The sequence below is a fragment of the Nilaparvata lugens genome, chromosome 8 (assembly GCF_014356525.2).
Source record: "Nilaparvata lugens isolate BPH chromosome 8, ASM1435652v1, whole genome shotgun sequence".
Lineage (NCBI taxonomy): Eukaryota > Metazoa > Arthropoda > Insecta > Hemiptera > Delphacidae > Nilaparvata > Nilaparvata lugens.
In genome coordinates this window covers 47,504,109-47,529,537 of record NC_052511.1, presented here as the reverse complement: position 1 = coordinate 47,529,537, position 25,429 = coordinate 47,504,109, and the positions used below count along the sequence as shown (strand labels likewise).

Here is a 25,429-nt window from a genome sequence, read left to right as displayed (position 1 = left end):
ACGTTTTTGGTCCGGTAGATTTTTGTTCTGCGAGTGAGTGAGTGAGTCAGTCAGTCAGTGAGTGAGTGCCATTTCGCTTATATATATATAATATATATTTATTTTATATATATATATATAATATATATATAAAGATTTATAGTGTTGGGTTTTTAAAACTAAATCATTGCCGAAATAACAATGGATGTCCAATCTGATGCTATAAGATATAATCATGATTTCACAAATCTGAACGTACAAGTTTTTCTAATGTAGTGTTCTTTTTTCTAATTTCAGGGAGAAGTTCAAATTCTGCCAGAGCATACAGAGTACAGGAACGCTGCAAGTTTCACCTAATGATGTGAGTGCTCATATTTTGAAAATCAGTTTCATTTCTACTCATTTGCCTCCGCCAATTCATCATTGAAAACTCATCTTCTAACTTCTCACAATTTCATCACATTGATTTTTCAACGTTACTAATTTGATGCCCATGTTATCAGAGTATTTATTTATCACATTGTGTACAAATACTTAACATGAGGAAAGGCACAACAGGCTCATGCCCAAAACTATCCCATTTCCAATTTATACTATACTGTCCAGATCAAAATGTTGGCTGTGTCACTTTCACTTTTCAAAATACAATTTACACTCTTCAATACTCACATAAACGAGCAAATTTTGAATTAAATAGATACTATTAGGGCCGTTTGCACAGTGCAAGTTTAAACTCTGGGAAAGTTTAAACCTCCAAAGCAGGAGGTTTAAACCAAATAATTTGGATTAACTTGACATCAGTAAAGATTTGATGGGGAAACAGCTCATAGTAAATTATTTTTCGACAGTTGTTGTTATTGCTTCTGTAGACGATAATAATTATTTAGGTTATAGTGAATCATTATTTGAATGTAAAATAATTATAATGGCGGAATTGATAGAAGTTTTTAATGCGATTGATAAAGTAAAAATAATTATAATGGCGGAATTGATAGAAGTTTTTAATGCGATTGATAAAGATCATCTGCGATGACTGCGAAGAAATGTTAAAACTGAGAAAAATGGGGCAAAAAACGATTAATTTAAATTTCTGGGATGATAGAGAATTTTTTTACGGTTTTGCTTGAATAAAGCAACTGACAATTTAGTATTTGATTGAATAAACCACTTGATAGAAATTAAGACAATTTTTAACGGTGGTCTTGGATTAGAAAACATGTTTTTAATAACACATAACTGACATATTTCGCTTTCGAGAGATTTCTAATAAACGAGAAAGACCGTAGTAGATTAAAGCTTAACAAAATAACTTTTTTATCTCAAATTTAAAAATATATTTTTTGGTGCCAACTAAACATAAGTTTTTGACGAATTTCTTGATTGCTTTCCACTTGTATTACCGTAGGCTACAGCTTACAGCTCTGTGGATTTTGAACAAGAAAATAGTAGCTACATATAACCTCAATTTACTGATGGTTTGTAAACAAATAGCAAATTTCCTGTAAAAATTACCCATCCTGATATTATAAACGATGACATTCTATTACCAACTTAATGCTAAACTACTTTAACTTGAACTGGATTAGTAAATGCACTGAGAAAATCGATTCAAGTTCAAACTTTCAGATTAACTCAAACTTAATCGAGTTCAGCAATCTATACTGTGCAAACGGCCCTAAGCGCCGGTTGTACAACATCCGGTTAAATTTTAACCGTGATTGATTCCACGAGAACCAATCAGAGAAGCCGTCTTTTCAAAAACGCCTTCTCTGATTGGTTCTCATAAAATTAATCACAGTAAAAATTTAACCGGCTGTTGTGCAACAGGGCCTTTGAGTCTAAAATCAAGAATCTAGAACAGTAACTTAATAATTATTATTCAAAAATTCTAAATAATTAATATCATTAGTCTAATTAGTATCATTATTCGGACCATGTTAAGAACTGTACACCAATGTATCAACTCTTCTAGTTTAATTTCCTTGTTAACAGTGCTAGTAGGCACTAAGAATTGTGTTTCATCAGCAAAACAGTTCAATTGAAAAAATGAGACACAGATGTTGTCAATGCCACTTTAATTTTTGTCTCATTTTTTCATTAAGTAGAAATACCAAAATGTCTCTTCAAAAACAATCAATTTCTAAAAATCAGTTTAATTTCACCAGTAGTTATTTCCCATTTTTCTTTTGATTTCTCCATTGACAGTGTGGAGAAAATTCATTCAATGGAATTCTGTCAATAGTCAATAAACAGTAAAAATGATCAACTGGCTTGTTTCAAATTGATAAATTCACGTATGAGAAGCCCGTATACTGTACTCTATGAGAGTGTAGTACATGGGTTTTTGTGACATTTCACATTCCAAACCTAGATTTATCAGCCTAATCACCATAATCCCATTCAGTGCACTAGAGCCAAAACCACTTCTCCATCCACTCCAATTTGATTCACATGTAAACAGTACCACCACTTCACATCAGTTTCCAATTTGATTGTTGTGCTTTCAGTGCTGCGACTTCACACCAAACTCCTATTTGATTCACATGTAAACAGTACTACCTTTTCACATCAAATTCCAATTTGATTCCCATGTTAACAGTTCTACCACTTCACACCACTGTTCCATCCACTCCAATTTGATTCCAATGTGAACAGTACCCCGACTTCACACCAATGCCCAATTTGATTCCTTGGTTTAAAGTACTATGACTTCACACCAATGTTACACCGTTTCTAATTTGATTGTTGTGCTTTCAGTGCTACGACTTTACATCGGACGACATGCAAGATTTGGGTGAGATCGGCCGGGGTGCTTTCGGCACGGTGAACAAGATGGTGCACCGCACCAGCGGCACAGTGATGGCTGTCAAACGCATCCGCAGCACTGTCGATGAGAAGGAGCAGAAGCAGCTGTTGATGGACCTCGAAGTGGTCATGAAGTCAAACGAGTGTCCTTGTATTGTCCAGTTCTACGGTGCTCTCTTCAAGGAGGTATGTTCTGTCTTGGAGAAAAGATAGCATAAGAAGATATCCAATGGTTTGTACAGGGACCGGCATATTAATCTGACGATTTTATAGTAATTATTGTTATATTGGCACCACTGTCATTGAAAAGGCGGGAATGTTGTTCATCGACAGGTCTATTCATGAAATTTCATTAACCAGTATGTCGTGGTCAAGTGAACATCGAGCGTTTGTGATTGAAGCGTATTTTAAAAATCTGGTGTGGCGCACTCACACAACTTTCCTTGCCGTTATGAAAATTGATCACCTGGCGCTAGTGTTCACGCGCATCTCAAGTCTACTATTCGAAGAACTGAGCCAGCTAGTGACAGGACAATAACGCTGGATACAGAGAGATCTGCTATCCCTTCATAGTGAATGATTTAATAGAATCAACAGTTGCCAACAGTTTGCAATTGAATAATCACATTTTCTCGAATTTCAAGCTTATTTTCAATTTTAGGTGAAAATGTTACTGGACATAATTGTAGAGATTTTCATGCTCAATCTTTTCCACTTGAATTTTTCTGTTTAAATTATATCTGATACCTGATAATTGGAAATCTGAAATCAAACTTTGCAAAGATGGGGCGGAGCTTCTGAAATTTTTACAGATATGGGACTTGTGGCAGTTGATATAGCTTATCAATGACTATTTTAGGTATAAATTTGATCAAAATCAAATTTACCCTGTTTTTGACAACATTTTCGCTATTTTAGTCGCCATCTTGAATTGCATTTGATCGAAATTGTTCGTGTCAGATCCTTATATTGTAAGGACCTCAAGTTCCTAATTTCAAGTCATTCCGTTAATTGGGAGATGAGATATCGTGTACACACACATACAGACCAATACCCAAAGTCCACGTTTTTGGACTCAGGGATCTTGAAACATATAGAAATGTATAAATTGGGATACCTTAATTTTTTCGGAAAGCAATACTTTCCTTACCTGTGGTAATAGGACAAGGAAAGTAAAAATAATGACTCAGTTATTTTAGCACAGCGTTTATTTCGCAGACATTTCAATTTAAATCGACACGTGCCTGTTCCCAGTAGGAATGCGATCTTGTTGTGGGTGAAGAATTTTAGGAACACGTCGTCTGCTTTATAAACAAAACCAACAGGACGAAAACGGACTGTGAGAACGCCTGAAACATTAATGCGGTAGGAGTAGCTGTTACACGGTCTCCACGACGTTCAGCAGCGAAATATGCTGTTGCGCTAGCCATTTCTGATATGACGAATTCTTCTTTCCGACCTGAAATACCATCAGTATAAGATAATGTTAGTGCAACAACTTATTGTGAATGATTGGGCACATTGCAAAGCCGCTTGCGAGATCATTCTCGAGAATGTCCACCAGAATGCCATTATTCATTCAAGTGACGAGGCACATTTATTCATTTGTCGGGATTTGTGGATAAACAAAATTACCGTTATTGGGGCAGCCAGTAATCCACAGAGCTGAAGGAAGTTATTCAACGAGAAATTTAAGTAATTCCAAAAGTGATGATTGAGTGAGCTATGCCAAATTTTAGAATTAGCTTAAGTGAGTGTGTGAAAAGTAACGAAAAATATTTCGGATCGGCAACGTTTTTCTCCTATCTTTCTCCACTGCCATTATAACGTGGACCTCACTATATGTTTTCTCCAACTCCGCTTGAAATCTTGAGGTGCGTACATACTTTCGCTCTGCTCCGCAATCGAACGTCACTAGAGCAGATCGATTGATGATCGACCGGGGAGCAAGAGTGGAACGCGAGAAGAGCTAACATCTCCCGTAACGTTCATGTTGGAGCGATAGCGGAGGGTGCGTGGAGCGATTGCGGAGCGAGTGCGGAGCGTGTTGGAGGCGCGTATATCTGTACGCACCTCTAGCCTTAAGAGCAAACACTTAATTCTTTGAACTAATTATACCAAGAAACAGTTCTCATGAATGGTTGATACTCCTTGAATGTTAGGCTAGGAACACACCAGTAGTCAAGGCAAGACAAGACATGATCAGACACAATACTTCACATAGTTGCTTATGAAGACATGTCTAATTTCTAGTAGTGAAACATTTGCCGAATTTAAAGTGATGACAGTACGTCAAATTTATATAAAGAAACTTCTCTACTATGCATGGATGAGGAAGGATGAATTTACAGTGAATAATAACGTTTCTATATATAACCTGAGAGTTACATCTCATAACATTTATAATATTTACTATTCAGATTTGACAATAGTGCGAAGACAATTGGGGTATCTTAGCTCAAAAATAATAAATATCATGCCAAATGCATTGTCAGAATCTCTTTCTAATAGGGGAAGACAGAGGATGGAACAGATAAATTTATACAAAGTGGGTGATACAAAAATTTTTCTTCGACATCAGTCAAATATATAATTACTAGTAATTTTGTTAACTTCGATTTTTTGTAGCTTTGATTATTAGTAAATAAATTTTTATATTGTCTAAACAGCTGATACTCTCACTCAGCGGTCAGGGGTTTTCCCTTGCTGGGTGGTGCCATGTAATTTTAATTTATTTGTAAAATAGCATAATATTATAATCTAGAATATTCTTTTGTGAGTTTTTAATTTGTATTTTGTTTTTATGGGCAATACAGATGTTTTAAAAAAATGACTAATCAGTGTGTGTTGCGTCATAAGCAACAATGTGAAGTATTGTGTCTGATCATGTCTTGTCTTGTCTTGACTAACTGGTGTGTTCCTAGCCTAACATTCAAGGAGTTTCAACCATTCATGAGAGCTGTATCTTGGTATAATTAGTTCAAAGAATTAAGTGTTTACCCTATTAATGATTTGATTCACAAGAACTAATCATAACTTATTGTAAATGCACATTTTGTTGAAAAATATTATACAACTAAGCTCAACTCACACTTACGCGACTCAGGTCGAGAAGAGACTGAACTTTAGTCGAGAGCATGTGTTTTCAAATTGTGACGTCGCGGGGACTAGAATCGACTTGTCTGAGTGTCACCATTTGTAACATGCTCTCGATTAGAGTCGAATCTCTTCTAGACCTAGAGAGTAGCGTAAGTGTGAGTTGAGCCTAAGTATACCGTACCTACCAACTTGTGATTTATGATTTTTTTGTGGTTTATTTGTTCATGGTTTTTTGTTTTCCAGGGAGACTGTTGGATCTGTATGGAGCTGATGGATACCTCTTTAGATAAATTTTATAAATTTATTTACGAGAAACTAAATCAAAGGATACCGGAAACCACCCTGGGCAAAATCACTGTCGCTGTAAGTACTTTTATTATTTCAAAAAGTATTGTAAACTCGGTTAAGTTCACTTCTAATGAGAAATAATAAATAATGTCATAGTACCCTTTTTCAAATAAATAAAATTATTTCCATTTAAGAATTTAACAAGATAGATATTCAACAAAACCTGAATAAATCTCAGATAATTTATTATTACTTTTATGTGGGTTATGATGCATATAAATTACTAGCTTGCCCGGCGAACTTCGTACCGCCAAAAAGTCAATGTATCTCATGTCACACTTGCTATATATATGGTGAATCATGAAATTTATCTGACAATCAATATTTAATTTACATCTCAATACGGACTTCCTATGTGCTTAGTCATGAAGCATTTATTCATTTATTGTACAAAATACTACAATCATAGTATAATTATGACACTGAAGGAAAAACTAGGCTGAGCCTGTACTATTTCTCTCCAAAAATTTTGATAAAATGTTTATGCTGTCCAAAGGTTGAGGTTATAATATCACACACTGCTTCTTTACTTGATTTTTGGTCCAGGAATAATGATTTAAAAATTATGAATTATTATTCCGAAAACATATTCTTCTCAATCGATTGGTAGTAAGATCTATCAGTAAGTATTGAATTAAAAAATAGGTTCAATCAGTGTTTCAAAGATGAATTAATGTTTCCATAGTTGTTGATTGTCAATAGATGGTCCAGGAAATATGCGATGTACGATGAATTTCTTTCATTTAATGTTTTCTACCGTTTTAATACCAGTACACAATTTATCACAGGGTGACGTGTTTATTACAGCTGGTAACTTTGGATGCTAAATCATAGTATCGTAATATGATCTTGAATCATGATCATCTTTCCGTTCTTCGGTAGCCGCTCGGCCGAAAATTTCGAAAACATAGGTCTGTAAAATGGATTAATAAAAATTATTAGCCCCCCTATTGAGATTTTTGGTCAGAAACCTCCCAATATTCACACAATATATTCTCAAAGTTTCATGCCGTTCTGTCAAGTAGTTTTGAAGTCTTTATAGGGAACAAATATACAAACAAACACACAAACAGACATTCATTTTTATTTATATAGAAGACTATGTAATTACTTCAATAAAAACTTTAATTTTGCAAAATATTCATTTTTTCCTTCATTTTTTTTATTTAGAGATCATTTTGATAATGGAAATATCCTCTTTTTTTCAATCCTCCTTTCATCCTACTACCTCTTCTTTCTTTTATCTAGATTCTTCTCTCTTCTCTCCTAGTAGTTCTTCTTCTACTTGTTCTCTTCTGCTACGTCTTCTCCTACTTCTCCTCTTTCTTCGTCTACCTCTCTGTTTTTCTACTTTTTTCTATTCTTTTCGCACATCTCTTTTCTTCTATCATTATCATCAACTCCTTCTGTATAGTGAGGTCCACGTTATAATGGCAGTAAAGAAACACGTTGCCAAGTCTCTCCATTTTGCCACTGAGTGTACACAGCTGTTACTCAATTCATCACATTAAATTTGATCTAATAATAATTATCATTTCCTTGATAAAATAATCAATTTAATGTCAAATTAATCAAGAAAATATATATTTTCATAATTTGATTTAAAAATGTGCTTCCATAAATCCATAACTAAGATCAGATTTTTATTTTTATACGAACCTGAAATGGCGGCTAATTTAGAAAGCTGTGATACACCAATCTGAATTTCAAAACAACAGAAATTAAGTTACCTATTTGGTAGGTATTCTATTCCAATTTCTTTTTAAAAATAATAGAAAAATGGAAATCCTTTCTAAAATAAGTAATTTCAATGTAAATAATTCTGAAATAACCTTTCAATATTATTTATACCGGTACGAGTAGGTCTAACCTAAACGTGTAGGCTAACTGAAGCATGGATGAAGTCTAGGATGGTTAGTTATCAACTTTTAAAATGTAATTTCAGGTATTTTAATTTGGTTTCTCATACGGTAATGTCTAAAAATTATTCATTGTTTCAAAATACATTTTAAATCAATTATACGACTTGTGTACCAAAGTATTTTGATAGAGATGAAAAAATGGCGGCTGAGTTACTTTTGTACAGTCACTGTCAAAAGTAGAAATAAAATATTCTGGCAAACTGACAACATTGCAAAGCTAGAGAGAGATAGCGCTATCTGTTTTGTTGTATGATAGAAAATGACCGCATCAGTATTGTCAATCGTACACTGCCATTATAACGTGGACTTCACTATAGTCTCATTTCTTTCCTCTTCTTTCTCCTCGTTCTCTTCTCCTTAATCGTTCTTTTTCTACCGTCTTTCTCTTGCAATTTCCCGATTGTGATTTTGTCGAATAAATCTAAAAATCGATTCTTTATATATTTTTGTTTGATTTGTCAGACGGTGCGAGCCTTGAACTACCTGAAGGAGAAGTTGAAGATCATCCACCGCGACGTGAAACCGAGCAACATTTTGCTCGACCGACGTGGCAACATCAAGTTGTGCGACTTTGGCATATCGGGCCAGCTGGTCGACTCCATTGCCAGGACAAGGGATGCCGGATGCAGGCCTTATATGGCGGTTAGTTGACTCCGTTCAATCATTATCATAAAAGCTTAAATCCAGAGGTAAAAGTAGGGATTCGAAGTTATAGTTCCGGTTGAGCGTACCTCTTTGAAATTTAGAGTAACCGTCCACTGGAACCGTATTCAACCGATCCGTTCGGCCGTTGGATCGGACGAATCTGCCGGCCGTTAATTCGGCCGAATATGGTCGTCCATTGGAACCGTATTCAACCGATCCGTTCGGCCGTTGAATCAGACGAATCTGCCGGCCGTTAATTCGGCCGAATATGGTTGTCCATTGGAACCGTTTACGTCAGTCTAGTTCAGTAGTTGGCTGGTTGCCAATTATTGAATTAACTACTATCATAGCCACCAAATTTTTTAAAAACAATGATTATATTGAGATTTTGAAAATTGAATAAACAAATATCCACTAAATTAGTTGTTCATTACAATAATCTTACCTTCAGATCCTATTTGTTCAGCAATCTCTGTCCACAGATTCTTTTGAACATCACGACGATGATATCTTTTGTCTCGCATATGTCGCATATTGTAATAACTAATTTAGTGGATATTTGTTTAATTAATTTTCAAAATCTCAATATAGTCATTGTTTATGAAAAATTTTGGTGGCTATGATAGTAGTTAATTCAATAATTGGCAACCAGCCAGCCAACTACTGAACTAGACTGAAAGCTGATTACCCTGATCTACTTTCAGCCTACTCCATTTTATTAATCAATGATTTGATCTTATCTACCTATATAATTTTTATACTTTATTAATGTTTTGTTTTTTTCTCTTAAATATTCATATCAATTAAAACTTCTACAGTATTTCCATTTATAAATAATGAATCCTTAGTTGAATTAATGAAATTAACGTTTTGGTAGAGAGTTAGTTAGAAGGATATTTTGAACATTCTTTTCGAAGAATGGACATTAGATATGTCCAAAGCTCCGCCAATTTGTGTAGATGCATAACAATATTATCTATAGTTATTACAAATTACTTTTTTCATATCATGTACAGTTCAATAATTATTCTCTTAGTCTATATTATGTAAATTCATCTATAATTTTGCTGTATTGTAAGCTATTGTATATTAGTGTATAAACCAGTATATATTGTAATCTACATAAATAAAGTACTCAATCAATCAATATCCCACAATGGAACATGCTCTTGAACCAAACTTATCAACTTTTCATTGGCCATAGTTACAACTTTATAAAACATAACAACTTCAAAAAACAAAAACAAACAAGTCTGTGAAACAATTTTAGGTTACGAACACTTTGTTGTCTCAGCTCGACTAGCTAGTTCGAGTAATGAGAATCATTTATGTTTATTTGTTCTGCAAACAGCTGTTTACCGGCTTTATTTCATGCATGGATAACAGCTGAGATTGAATGGCTATGACAAAAACATCATTCTCGCCTGCAAAAGGCCCCTTCCAGTCCATGTGACTTGAGATACTACTAGTAGTTCTGTGAACAGTAGACCTCACGCAGTATTCTCATCCACAAGTACCTGATGTCACTTGTTTTAAATGATAAACAAACTCAGTTCACGTTTGAATTTGTATTCCATATGATATAATTCATCCAGTTCCGTGATAATCTTTCTATCTGATGAAAATTATTTTTTTACAATAAAAAAAATATAATTTCTCCAGCATTATTTAGTTCATTTTTTATTTTTAATCACCTATTGAATTAGTTTTTTTCGAATGTGAGAATATTGATATAATGGGCACGCATAATAATACCATGACTGCAAAACAAATATTGAAACCAAAGACCTTAAAGCTGCGATTAGATCAAAGTTATTAACAAAATTTTAATAACTCAATCCTTATAGATTATATTAGATTGAACATAACATATCATACACATGATGAAGATGTGTGTTTGTCAACTTCCGTTCAATCTTATAGAATCTATAAGGATTAAGTTACAGTATTAACATTTTGTTTAAATTGGTGTAAACCAGCTTAAAGATGCATACCTCTTTAATGTCTTTGATGAAACTATAGACCTTATACAAATACAGTAATAGACTGGCTTCTCCACACATCTGTGTAATCACTTGTCAGCTGATTTATGTTGAATAATTCTATATTCTGATTTTTACCCTAATATTGGCGTATGAAGGAGGCTCCTTTTTCCTTTTATAATATTATCCTTGAAATGCAAAATTCCCAAAAACCTTGTATATACGTCGGCGCGTAATTAGAAAAGGAACATACCTGTCAAATTTCATGAAAATCGATTACCGCGTTTCGCCGTAAATGCGCAACATATAAACATATAAACATTTAAACATTAAGTGAAATGCCAAACCGTCGACTTGAATCTTAGACCTCACTTCTTTCGGTCAATAATGATTTGTTTTGTGTTTGTGTTTAGCCGGAACGCATAGACCCCGACCGGCTCCGGCCCGGATACGACGTGCGTTCGGACGTGTGGTCGCTGGGCATCACCCTGATAGAGGTGGCGACAGGTCGTTTCCCCTACCCCAAGTGGAACTCGGTGTTCGATCAGCTGAGTCAGGTGGTGAAGGGGGATCCGCCCAGGCTCACCACCAACCAGGACCCCAGTGGGCTCTCCTTCTCACTCGATTTTGTGCAGTTTGTCAATACTTGGTGAGTCAAACAATCAAATACTTGAGGACTGACAATTTTGTGAAAAGAAGAACTACAGGTTGTGCAGAGGAAACGCATGTTTTTCGAACAGACAGTACTCGTCACGGGAGAGGGTATTGCCCTGGAACGAATGTTGGCAGACGACCATACTATGCCATTTCAGTTGCTATGAGCGTTGGAACGTACAACATTGTGTGTTCGCTGTTAAGCAGTTTTTTTTTAGAAACAATGAATCTGCAGTCACAGTGCAACGCTTTTCCGTCAATATTTTAGAGTTGGGCGACGAGATGCAATGCCTGATCGAAATACTGTACTCCGATGGGCTGCAGCGTTTAGGAGTACTAGTTCTGTGATGAAAAAGAAACCACCTGGTCTTTTCCGTTCAGTTCGTACTCCTGAAAATGTAGACCGAGTCAGTGTCGTCGAGTCGATCGTCTAGGACTAGTAACAGCTGCTGTTCTGACTCGGTCTACACTTTTCTGGGGAACGGGGAAGACCAGGTGGTTTCTTTTTCATCACAGAACTAGTACTCCTAAACGCTGCAGCCCATCGGAGTACAGTATTTCAATCGGGCATTGCACCTCGACGCTCAACTCTAAAATATTGACGAAAAAGCGTTGCACTGTTACTACAGATTCATTGTTTCTAAAAAAAAAAATGCTTAACAGCGAACACACGATGTTGTACGTTCCAATGCTCATAGCAGCTGAAATGGCATAGTATGGGTCGTCTGCCAACATTCGTTCCAGGGCAATTCCCTCTCCCGTTGACGAGTACTGGCTGTTCGAAAAACATGCGTTTCCTCTGCACAACTCTATACAAGACTTAACCTATTTCGGACTATGTGTTATCTAAATTTGGGAGGGGAATAGCACAAGGTTACCTTATTTTTCCTCTCCCTATCATTTTGATAATGTACTTATTGTATAAAAGAATAAATGAATATGTATGAACCTCTGCCATAGAGAAAAGATAGCATAAGAAGATATCCATGGTTTGTAAAATTCATTCAAAGTTTTATATCAAATTATGGTTGGAAACAAGTTGCATTTGTTCTAATCCTAATTAATGAATAATTATTATTAAATGAAATTCCAATTAAATGTTGTAAATCACCCCGAAGACTTCTGCTACTGCAAATATTGACAACAGGGTAAACAGCTAGATGGAAATTCGATGAGCGCTACTATACAAAAATTATTTGTCAACCCGGGAATCGAACCCAGTACCTCCTAATTGCCGGTCAGGAATGCTTACCCTTACACCAAACTGACAAGCTCTGGATAGCAGTGCTCATCTTATACAAAGCCATAGCGGCCAGTCAGTCTATAGATAGAAATAAATTGGAAGTTGAATTTGTTCAAATGCTAATTAATGAATAATTATTATTAAACGAGATTCCAATTAGATGCTGCAAATGATGAGCGCTGCTATCCAGAGGTTGTCAGTTTGGTGTAAGGTAAGCATTCCTGACCGGCAATTAGGAGGTACTGGGTTCGATTCCCGGGCTGACAAATATTTTTTATATAGTAGCGCTCATCGAATTTCCATCTAGCTGTTTACCCTGTTGTCAATATTTGCAGTAGCAGAAGTCTTCGAGGCGATTTACAGCATTCAATTGGAATTTCGTTTGATAATAATTATTCAAATTATGGTGTTGTGTATCAATAAGTTGAGATGATACTGTATCATGTGTGGTGATACAGTATCATTTTGTGATGATACTGTATCATTTATGGTGATACCATAGGGAAAAGATAGCATAGGGAGATATTATGATCCCATATTATTAGGACGTTTCTGTTGCAAATTTCAAGCCGATTTTGTATTAAGCTCAACTCAAGCCGATTACTGTCGACTACGGACTATTATTACTGTTTTGTTGGGGTGAGAGTGTAAGAACGGCACAGTATGAGAGACTACCAGCGTCATATAGCACCACGAAAAAGAACTACGTGGACTATCAACTTGAGTTAACAATGTGTACGCTCTGTGTACAGTAAATTGTGCCAGTTCCAATCGTAAATTTTTCCATCACGTGACTAGTGCAAAATGCTCCCATGGGACGCCATTTCAAAATCGTTGGTTCGAGCTTTTGGCGCGCACATATAAAGTTGATTTACACAAAAATGTGTCGTTTACTAGCTGCGTGAATGAAGAAAGGCTGTTTCACAAACTTACCGTCTGGAAAAGTGTGCATTACTCTCAAATTTTCTGTAGAGAAAAATTCATTTAAATGTTTGAATGGTTATCAAACATCATATTGTTGGTTATGTATTCTATGGCTATGCTATGGTAAACAAACTATCAGCGCATGCGCAGAGAAGCAAGAAGACTACAATAATCGACCAATGAGAGCTCAGATAGTTGGAACTGTACCAGGCCGGACAATTTACCACGCTTCGACTGTGGGGCAGGATTTTGGAACTGGAACTGGTTTCTGGTACAGAATCTGTCAAAACTCTTCCCATGGAACGCGGAACTTTTTACCTGGTAAATTGTGAATCGGACAATTTACCACATTCTATGTACCCAGAACGGGCTCAATGGAATTTGGAACATAATCGCCCTATACCATGGGATAGGCTGCTAAAAAAGCAGTCGTTAGGTCATGTCAGAGGCCCTGAAATTGATCAGCTGCGACCTGAAAACTCTGACACCAGACCTGAGCCAGCCAGGTCACTCAATATTATTATTATTACCATGGGATATATGTAATGATACAGTATCACTACACATGATACAGTATCAAGACATATATTCTTATGCTGTCTTTTTTCTATGCTCCTATTCATTCTATATACTACCGACTACTGTCTTAGATTACTGTTTTGTTGGGTTGAGAGTGTAAGAACGGTACAGTGTGAGAGACTACCAGCTTCACATAGCACCACGAAAAAGAACTACGTGGACTATCAGCTTGAGATAACAGTGAAATTTGGAACATAAACTCCCTATACCATGGGATATATGTAATGATACAGTATCACTACACATGATACAGTATCAAGACATATATTCTTATGCTGTCTTTTTTCTATGCTCCTATTCATTCTATATACTACCGATTACTGTCTTATTACTGTATGACCGGGTGAGAGTGTAAGAAGGGCACAGTATGAGAGACTACCAGCGTCACATAGCATCTAGAAAAAAACTTAACAGTGATATTTTGAACATAATCGCCCTATACCATCATCATTTTGTTATGAATTTACTAATAAACGGAATATTACCACGAAAAATAACTACTAGGATAATCGGCTTGAGTTAATAGTGAAATCTGGAACATAATCGCCCTATACCATGGGATATATTCTTATGCAGTCTTTTCTCTATATACTACGAATTTACTAACAAATAGTAATATTTTTTCCCTCCAGCTACTGTCTAAAGTATTACTTTACTCCCTGAAACATAATACTAAAGTGTCACTTTTTCGCTCTCGGTAGTAAAAAACTGAAAAACTCCCTAAGGAGTAAAAGTGACTCCATTAAATAACATAGGAAGCATCTCTAATTCAAAAACTCACATGTATTAGGTTAGAAGGTCTAAGCTCAGATGAGAAAGCGTAATAGAGGTGTTTGTCATTGAGTCAACTGAATCAATACTACAACAAGAAATTTGAACAACTCATGAAATATATGTTTGTATGATATTATATTCTTATTTTGTAGACGATAAAAATTTTAACAATTTTAAAAATATTTTATTCTATTCAAAATACCAGCCAACAAATATTTTTGATCTGCAATTCAAATCTGAACCGAGTGATCTGGAATCAGCCATTTTGGTAGACACCCAGCTGTACAATTGTTACAACTTTTGCCGATAGATAGCGCAATCGACAGTGCCAATCAGACGGCTGGTTTTTAGGTTTTAGATTTTAGGTTATGCTGTTAGGAAACATTGTCACCAATACGTAAGTTATCAAAATGATTTTATTTGCAGTTTCTATAAAAAAATGTAGATGGAGGAAAAATGTTGTGTACATCACGAGTGAAAAATACTTTTTCTCCCTCAGGAAAATTGTTCCCCTCGGCTACGCCTCGGGCTTCAAACTTTTCCCTCAGGGAGAAAAAGTCGTACTTTTCACTCTAGATATACAAATAATTATATTCCAAGTCTTTTTAACAATTTTTATTAATTTTAATTTGTTGTTGCAGTTTGATAAAGGATGAGCAGCAGCGGCCGAAGTACAACAAACTGCTGGAGCATGCGTTCATACGTCGCAGTGAGGCTGCTCAGGTGGATGTGGCCTCGTACGTGTCACACACACTTGACACCATGGCCAACCACGGCCAGTCCATATTCACCATGAACATGCAGTGATGGCTGGCTGCCAGTGTAGGGTGGCCTTAATAACATCGGACATAGGAAATTGTTGATACTCTATGATAGAAAATTGTTGATACTCAGTGAAGAGTGTAGGGTGGCCTTAACAATCGGGGAAGGACTGGGCTGCAAAAATTGTTGATACTTGGTACAGTGTAGGGTGGTCTTAAAAGGATGAGTTGAATCAGACTGGATATGGAAAATTGTTGATACTTGGTACAGTGTAGGGTGGTCTTAAGTGGATGAGTTGAATAGGGCTGGATATGGAAAATTGTTAATACTTGGTACAGTGTAGGGGGTCTTAGAGGATTACTTGAATCGGACTGGACATAGGAAATTGTTGGTACTCGGTACAGTGTAGGGTGGCCTTAACGAGATGACTCAAATTAAACTGGTCATAGAGAATAGTTGATACTTGTTCCAGTGTAGGGTGGCCTTAAACCTAGCGCCGCAGTGCAGGATGGTTTCTCACAGCTTGGCGTTGTTGTCATTTGAGATGGGTGTCTGGCTTGGAAGTGTTACGGCCGCATTGCAGGATGACTGTTAACGGTTGCCGGAAGATCAACAGCTGGGTTTTTTTCGTTATTTTTCGTGATAGAGAAATTCTGATTGCAGATTCGTTCTCAGCGACCCCAAGTTTAGCCTGAAGGCTCAAAATGTCAACAATGTTTTTAAATAATTAAAAACCATCATGAAAAGTCATTAATATGGTAGTACACCACGTTTCTGGAAACTTTTTACTGGTGACTGGAGTTATTATTGACACACAGAAAACTGCTGATGAACGCGAATAAGACCGCCACTCCATTGTTCTATTGTCTCGGCTGCTTGGCTGAGCCTGGCTGGAGGGATCAAATAACCGACTGGATTGATCTTTGCTGGGTGGAAGACGTTACTGCGGCCGCTCGCATTCCCACCAACGCTGCTATTATTTTGCTGTCTCAGCGCCTAGTCCGAGTCAGACAAGCATCCAGCCTGCACTGCGAAGCTAGGTTAACAGCATTACTTGAATTGGACTGGACGACATAAGAAATTGTTGGTACTCGGTACAGTGTAGGGTGGCCTTATTAACATTACTCGATTCGGACTGGAAATAGGAAATTGTTGGTACTCGGTCCAGTGTAGGGTGGTCTTAACGAGATTACTATAATTAAACTGGACATAGGAAATTGTTGGTATTCGGTCCAGTGTAGGGTTGACTTAAAAGGATGAAGATAATTTAATTTAATTGAATAATTGTCTTTATTAAGGTCGAAGTTAGGACTCTAGGTCCTCTCTGCCACACAACACTCAAAAGAGACGGTTTGTTTATTGGAGAGATGGAGCGGGTATCAAAAATCGAATAGATATTTCTCAGATACAGTGTACTGTGGTATTGAAAAGATTGGATGATACTTTTGTACCATCAAACATATGGTGAGGTCCACGTTATAATGGCAGTATTTGATCAACATTGGTGTTTCTATCCTGTCTATCATTCGACCAAGCCGATTGCGCTCTTATTTCTACATCTGCCAGATTGTTTTTCAACCATGTAGAAATATAATAAATTAACAAAATATTCAATTTTCATAATTATTAAATCTTTCAAAAGTATTTTCTTTTCGAATAAAAATAATAGATCACTTTTTACAAGAATTAACAGTTAATATTGAATCAGATACACCGGTATGAGGTATATTCTATAGAAGGTAGAGGGAAGTCAGAGACATATTATTTTATACTAGAATGACCAGTTAATATTTCATCAGATACTCCGCTATCAGCTATCCTCTATAGAAGGCAATGGCAAGGAAGATAATCGGCAACACTGTCCTCCCATCTTTCTACACTGTCATTATAACCTGGACCTCACTATAGCAAAGATATAATTTTTAATTCTATCTCAAATCAAAATAATAAGAGTGATGTCAATACAACAGTCTTAGTGCCGATTACACAACAGTCGGTTAAATTTTAACCGTGATTAATTCCACGAGAACCAATCAGAGAAGGTATTTTTGATAAGACAGCTTCTGTGTTTGGTTCTCGTGAAATTAATCATGGTTAAAATTTAACCGGCTGTTGTGCAACCGGGCCTTATTCTCTCAATTATGGTTCTCGTGAAATTAATCATGGTTAAAATTTAACCGGCTGTTGTGCAACCAAGCCTTATTCTCTCAATTATGGAGGAATACCACAACGTCTCTTATTCTACAATCAAACTATTTTAAAGCTGTATCATATCCAGTCGATCAACTTTACTTCATAAAATTCATGAAGTCAAAATAAAATTATGATGTTATTTATTAACATGAGTGCTTCCTACTCAAAAATGGATGCTTTTAGTCTCAGGTGAAACCACCATAGCAATTTTATGAGCCACCAAGGTTTGTTAAATAATTTTAATCGACAAACCATAAATACAAAGTGTGTTCGAAAAGTAGACGGTCAAACTTCAAGAACTGGGGTCTGTTGTTTTTGTAAATATTGTAAACTTCATAAATGTAATAGGTAAAATTAGCAATAACGTATTGTAATTTTAGGCTGTATATTATCATATTTGTGAGTTTATCATTGTTATCATATTTGTTTTCGAAGTATCACGGTAAAGCTGCGTTTACACCAAAGTTATTAACAAAATGTTAATAACTTAATCCTTATAGATTCTATCAGATTGAACGGAACTTGACAAACATATATGTTCATCATGTGTATGATAAGATATGTTCAATCATAGAGAAACAATAGCCTAGGTAGATATCCCATGGTATAGGGCGTTTATGTCGCAACTTTTACTGTTATCCCAAGCCGATAGTTCACGTAGTTCTTTCCTATGCAGCTGTGTGACGCTGGCAGTCTCTCAAATAATTGTGCCGTTCATACACTATCGCCCCAACAAAACAGTGAAAATTGACAATAGTCGACAGTAATCGGCTTGAGATAACAGTAAAAGTTGCGACATTAATTCCCTATACCATGGGATATCTACTTACGCTATTGTTTCTCTATGATTGAACATATCTTATCATACACATGATGAACATATGTGTTTGTCAAGTTCCGTTGAATCTGATAGAATCTATAAGGATTAAGCAATTAACATTTTGTTAATAACTGGTGTAAACGCAGCTTTACTTTTCGAATACTTTTCAAAAATTATATTCTATTTCATAGATTATAATATATTCTATAGGGGAATGTGTTGTACCTTGGGACAATTTTTGAAAAATGATTTTTATTTTCATTTGTGTATGATAAATATCATTTATTTAAATTTTATTTTAAAGCCCAACATTGAGGCAACATACCGGCATGAAAACATTCAAAATATGTTTCTTGATAAGGAAGTAATAAATTATTTTCCACATCCCTGCTTTGTATCCCAAGGTACAACACCAGGTTGTACCTTGGGATATGGGGTGTTGTACCTTGGGATTCAAAATGTTGTACCTGGGACTAAGTGGAAGGTTAGGAAAAAATCCAATATAGCAAATAAATCTCATTTAATTGAAACAAAAATAGAAAAAGAAGATCAAAAACCAATAAAATATGTATTCAACTACATTATTAATTCATAGGCATTTCATAAGTACTAAAATCTACAGGGAACTTCATAACTTCCTTTAGACGCTCAGAGGTTCCTGACGTTATAGGCAAAGGTAACTACAAATGATATCTCCCTCATCAATTTCAAATTTGGTCTCATCTCTCAATACAAAAGTATTAGCTCCAGTTTTAACTAGATATTGAATCTCATACATGTCAGTTTTTTGTAAACTTTCGCTACATAATATAAAACTCTCTTTTTACCAGGAACCTTAACCAAAATATAATCATTCTCTTTCACTTCATTACATTCATTGACTGTTTCAAGGTCTACTTCCATCTCTTCATCTAAAACTTCTTTAATTTGTTCTTCAATGGATGCATTATTAAACTCTTCATCACTAGATGGCAAACTAATATCCTCATCCTCTGAACTTGTGTCATATCCAGTTGTTTTAAATTTCTTTTTAGATTAGGTCTATTCAAGTTTTTCTTAAAACCACGAAACAATCTCTTATTAACTACATCTTTCTTTTGTCCTTCATTCTTTTTTGCTGTTCAATCAACTTTTTTTCTGGAGTGTCAGTGAGGATTCTTGTTTTTCCTGGCTGTCTTCCTCTTGTAGTTTTTTTTCTGGTTGCAGCTTTGGGAAATGGGCGAACCATTTCTGGAGTCACAATTTTAATTTTCTCCTGTGCTGATGTTGATGGCTTGGTTAATTTTTCCTCTGAAGATATTGGCGGCTTGGCTAAATTTTCTTGTGAAGATGTTGACGGCTGTATGGAGGGGGTTGCAATGTCATCCATTTGTTGTTGATCAATAATCTGCTCACGGTCTGTAACGTAGGAAGAGAGAAACTCATCTTCTGTAAAAATATTTCGATTGAATGGATGTATTCCTGCGACTTCAAATCCCTTTTCTATATTCTCTTTTGTGAATGCTTTTTTGAAAGCATTGCCTACCAATCCAGCTACATCGTATATTTGAATGGGCTTTCCAGGATTGGATAGCATCCAACTATTCATTGCACTGTTATAATAGCCTTTGTATGGCCATAAACCGTCCGATCCAATGGCTGCAACTTGTGAGAGGTATGGGGTGGGAATGTTAACAAAACCACACCCTTCTCCTTACATAAATCTAAAGATTGTATGGAGATATGGCTCTCATGGTTATCGAGTATAAGCAGGACTGGCTTCTCTTTTGTAGGCTTCACATGCTCAATAAAGTGCTTCATGTATTCAAAGAATAACTCTTCATTTGACCATCCACTGGGATTTGCACCTCCAATTGCACCATTTGGAGCTCCTATGAGCATGTGTTGTTTGAAGTTCACCCGAGGGAAAATCAGCATGGGAGGTATACTGTTACCAATAGCATTGACACAGGCTATCATTGTAATGTTTAGTCCTCTTTCCCCTGAAGTGACAGAGCCAACCTGTTTTATCCCTTTGGAACAAAGAATTTTGGGAGGTGCATGAACTGTAGAGTTGCCAGTTTCATCCAAGTTATATATCTCATTTGGTTGAAACTTATGCCTTTCCAGTACAGCTTCTAAGTTGTCAAAAAATGATTTGACATTCTCTTATTAAAACTAGTTGCCCTTGCAAGACTTGTTGCCTCAGGTTTGCGTAAGCTTAGGCTAGGATGCCGTTTTCGGAAGCCACGCAACCAAAACTCCCCTGCAGATTCAGCTGTAACCCATTCTTTAGGAAGTTTGGTTTTACTGTCAGGCTCTTCTGACAAGGCTTTAGCATAATTAAAAGCTAATTTCAGTGTACTTTTCTTTGTTAGACCATAATGTAGTGCAGCAGATTGTTTCAGGTAAGTAACTAACCTCAGTTCTTCTTCATTTGTGAAAACCTTTTGACCGAATTTTTTTCACTGTTGTACTTAAAAAGAGTCTGTTGTTCTTCTTTTCCAAGAAATGCTTGGTAGTGCCTACTCACAGTAGAATTGCTTAGTCCATACCTTCGAGCAGCTTCATTGATCTTGAGTGTAGCATTGATGCTATCTATGAGGAATACTGACAGTTTGAATTAAATCTCAATATAGTTGATTCATTTTTATATAATATGAAGTTATGCCATAAATAAATTATGCCTTATTAATCCATTTGTATTATTTTGGTTTTATATCGTGATATAATAAACATGAGGTAAGTTGTTGAAGATATGTATTTCCTGCTATCAAAATTAGAACGAAAAACACTTGAATGTTTTATGAATATTTTATGAAACTTTAGTAAGGTCCATGTTGTAATGGCAGTGTTTGATTAGGAATGGTATTGCTTTCCTTGTCTATCATCCAACAAAGCGGATAGTGCTATCTCTTCTCGCTTTGGTCTGTTGCTAAATCGTCTTTTAACAATGTAGAATTGATAATTAATTTAACAAGATATTTTTCATATTAATTATGAAAATTCATCATGAAAATATTATTTCTTGCTTAATAAAATATAATTGATAATTTTAAACTATCTCTTTCTCGCTTTTCTTTGTTGCTAGATCGTCTTTTAACAATGTAGAATTAGTAATTAATTGACAAGATATTTTATCTTAATTTGGGAAATTCATCATGAAAAATATTATTTCTTGCTTAATAAAATATAATTGATAATTTTAAACTGGAATGAACAGTTAATTTACATCAATAAGCCTGTATCAACTACCTTCTATAGAAATCATTGACAAGACGGAGGATCGGCAACCTTGTTTTCCTATCTTCCTCTACTGTCATTATAACGTGGACCTCACTATAGGATATTACAAATTGAAGGGAGAGGGAAGATGTTCGAACAATCATAAACTATGTCATCTGTTGTAAGTTTCCTTGTTAATAGTTAATAAAGGATTTGTAACAGGGTTAACATTATTGTTTTTCATTTAGTGCCGTCTGTACAGTCAAAGCTTAAACTGAATTTAATCAGCTGGTGGCTTGAAATCTAAATGAATCACTTTATAACATAGATAACGAATGAGACTTTATATGGATTTTATCCATTTTAAAATGGAATTTAGTTTAAATTGACACTGTGCAAACGGCGCTTAGCACCACAAAACTAACAACATTATAACATAGATAACGAATGAGACTTCATATGGATTTTATCCATTTTAAAATGGAATTTAGTTTAAATTGACACTGTGCAAACGATGCTTAGCACCACCTCCGTGACCAAAGCCGTAGTGCATTCTGGTGACGTCAGCACAGGTAGGGCTCCTACACTAATAAAAACTTGTTGATTTCAGATCTATATCAGCTAGTGTTTTTATTGGTGTAGGACGACCTACCCTACCTGTGCTGACGTCACCATCAACTACCTGTCATGCATGATGGCTTTGTTTACTTAGTCAGTAAGTTGTCCTGAAACTCAAACAGAATTTACTCAAACAGTTTTGGAAAAATACGAAATATATGCAATTTTGTTGTACCATAGGTCCTTTGTGTGGCAATCAGCCATTTAGCAATTTAGCTGAGCTCTAGACTTAAACGTACGTTTTCCTTTATGCGTAAATTTCCGCAGTCGACGACGGCAAGCATTGTTGACATTCATATTGTCCAAATTTCAAGTGTGCTAAAACAGCTGATCAAATAACTTTTCATTATTTGTCTTTATTATTAAAGAATTAAACATTTCTAATAATATCAACATATTGCCATTTAAAAGTATTAAAAAGTATAAGCTCAGCCTGCCCTATTAAAACATAATTGAACATAATCTTTTAGATTATGTAGACAAATTGAAATCTACCCAATCTGAGATTTTCTCCCTGACGACGGCATTTACACACAAAGAAAAACCCAGCTTTAAACAGCTGGAGTCAGAAAATTGGCTTTCCAAAACGGGGCATAGTCGCAGTCCACGTTTAAATTAAATTTTGAAAAACTAGAAAATTGAACACAAAATAAAGAGAAAATTGTGTAAAGCTCCAGCTTTATTAAGGAATGTTTAATTTCGTCAAGGAAAAACGTTTCCAATATTATAGAAATGAGAAAATAAAGATTTTCATGTAAACTGCGAATACGCCCCGTTTTGGAAGGCCATTTTTCTGACTGCAACTGTTTAAAGTCTAGAACTTAGCTAAATCCCGAGCTCGGAACCCGGCCCTTAGAAGTGTTTATTTTGCTTTTGTTCCATTTTCTTCTGTTATACGGTGCTGTATTTTGGGGCAATTCAAGTCATTCTATACAAAATATATTTACACCGGGTTGCACAAGAGTATGTTAACTTTAAATCCTTATTCAATGCCACGAGAACCAATAAGATAAGCCTTTTTTCCAGAAAAATCTTCTCTTGGAATTTAATCGTAATTTAAATTTAACAGGCTTTTGTGCAACTGAGTCTTAGGATTCGAAAATGGGCAGTTGGAGTGATGATGGGTGATAAAAGTTGATCACACTGAATCTTATTGTAGGAAAAATATATCCTCAATAATTCGATTTTCAATTCAATTCATTTCACCAAAACACAGAAAACAGTACAAAGATGTGACAAGCAGAAAAAAAAACAATAATTATTTTTCTAAATATCTATATCAACTATCTGAAAAATACGGCTGGAGGTGAAGAACTACTGGCATAACACTTGTTCGCCAGTAGGAGTAGAGACTTAACTGTTTCTAAATCTTAAACTAATAATGTAAAATGGAATCTTTTTATTCAAACAATGGTAAGTATATTTAAAATAAATGCTATCAATTGTGAATTGATCCTGACAATAATTAGCAATGAATAGTTTTGTAGAGTATTAGAATCAAACTTGATCATTGGATCTCATCTAGCTTGTCTTTTAGAATATATTTTGAAGTATATTTCTTACCATTTTTGCATTAAGCTTCAAAACTAGGTCAACTTGCAGACACTTAGTAAGCCTCTACTTTTAAAAATAATGAGACAAAACTTATTCGCAACAATGTCTCTCAACACACTACTGAAATTCTTTTTATACTGTCAAGATTCCTGATAAATACTAACACTACTACCAATTCAACAGATACTGTCAATTTTGAGTGAATTTTACTGTAATTAGATTCACTTTCAAACTGTCAGTATTCCCTATGAATAACACCAACAGATCCCATTCAATCAATGCTGACAGTGTGAGATGAATATTATGAAGAAAAGCTGCATCTTTCAAAATTTGACGTTCACAGACAGTGATGCAATTGGTTTCAAAAAAAATGGAAGGGGTAGACAATTATTATAAAGCGATATGTTGCATCAGACTTGTTCTTTAGTGGCAGAACTTCAATACACGTAAGTACATTTTTTATCCAATAATTTTAGATTCATCTAATTCACGACAAACTGCATTATGCACTTCTCTCTGCATTATTTGACTCAGATTCATTGCTGAATTTCAAGTTTACTGATTTGTGTTCTATTGCTGATGTGGCTCGATTTTTGATTACGTGGCTGATGATCCGTGATAATATTATCGGATAAAAAACATTGAGTTATCAAAACACAGATTTCTAGTTTGTGAATTCGTGGTGTAGGTATTTTATTTTTATATTTCCCCTAATCACTTGAATGAATATAATGTACGGTTCTTGAAATTCAATCAATCAGTTTTATTCAAATCAACACAATATACATAAAAGAAATCAAAACACAAAAAAAATCACAATAAAAAATAAATTTCTAATAAAATACAAAAGCAGGCTTCATGGTGGGGTGTGCTGAAAAGAAAAAAAGGAAAAATACCTAGCCAACTATAGCTTCTCATGTAATGGGCAGGTAGAGGGTATAAAAGTGAGGAATGAAGGGTGAAGAGGAGAAGAAAAGGGAAGTATTGGAGAAGAAGGTAGGAAAAAAGAGAAAAAAATAATTGTAAACGAGTCCACTTTCAACAAATGTATCTAAAAGAATTGGCCTTGCAAACAGTAGTTTGAGCAGAAATCTTGAGATTCATACGTCGATATGGAAAAAAAAGTTACTGTTTGTCCAGGTTTTTATTTCTAGTTCAGTTTTTCTACTAATCTTGGAGTCTATGAGGGAGTGGTCCAGAATAAGGTTTATAATTTTAGTGCTTATATATACATCAACTGTTTCCTTAAACATCAATATTGGTGTTATATGTGACATATATATCTATTTGCAGTGGGCCTAAATGATAATTATTTACATTGAGT

General features: G+C 35.3%; 1 protein-coding gene across 1 annotated transcript; it reads left to right on the top strand.

The window, feature by feature from the left end:
* Positions 1 to 274: 274 nt before the first annotated feature.
* Positions 275 to 16,173, top strand: LOC111046120 (dual specificity mitogen-activated protein kinase kinase 4). The gene is made up of 6 exons (XM_039434962.1): positions 275 to 340; positions 2,737 to 2,970; positions 6,127 to 6,246; positions 8,616 to 8,795; positions 11,194 to 11,429; positions 15,596 to 16,173. The coding sequence occupies exons 2-6, from the start codon at positions 2,761 to 2,763 to the stop codon at positions 15,759 to 15,761; spliced, it is 912 nt and encodes a 303-aa protein (XP_039290896.1). The 5' UTR covers positions 275 to 340; positions 2,737 to 2,760; the 3' UTR covers positions 15,762 to 16,173.
* The last annotated feature ends 9,256 nt before the right edge of the window (positions 16,174 to 25,429 follow it).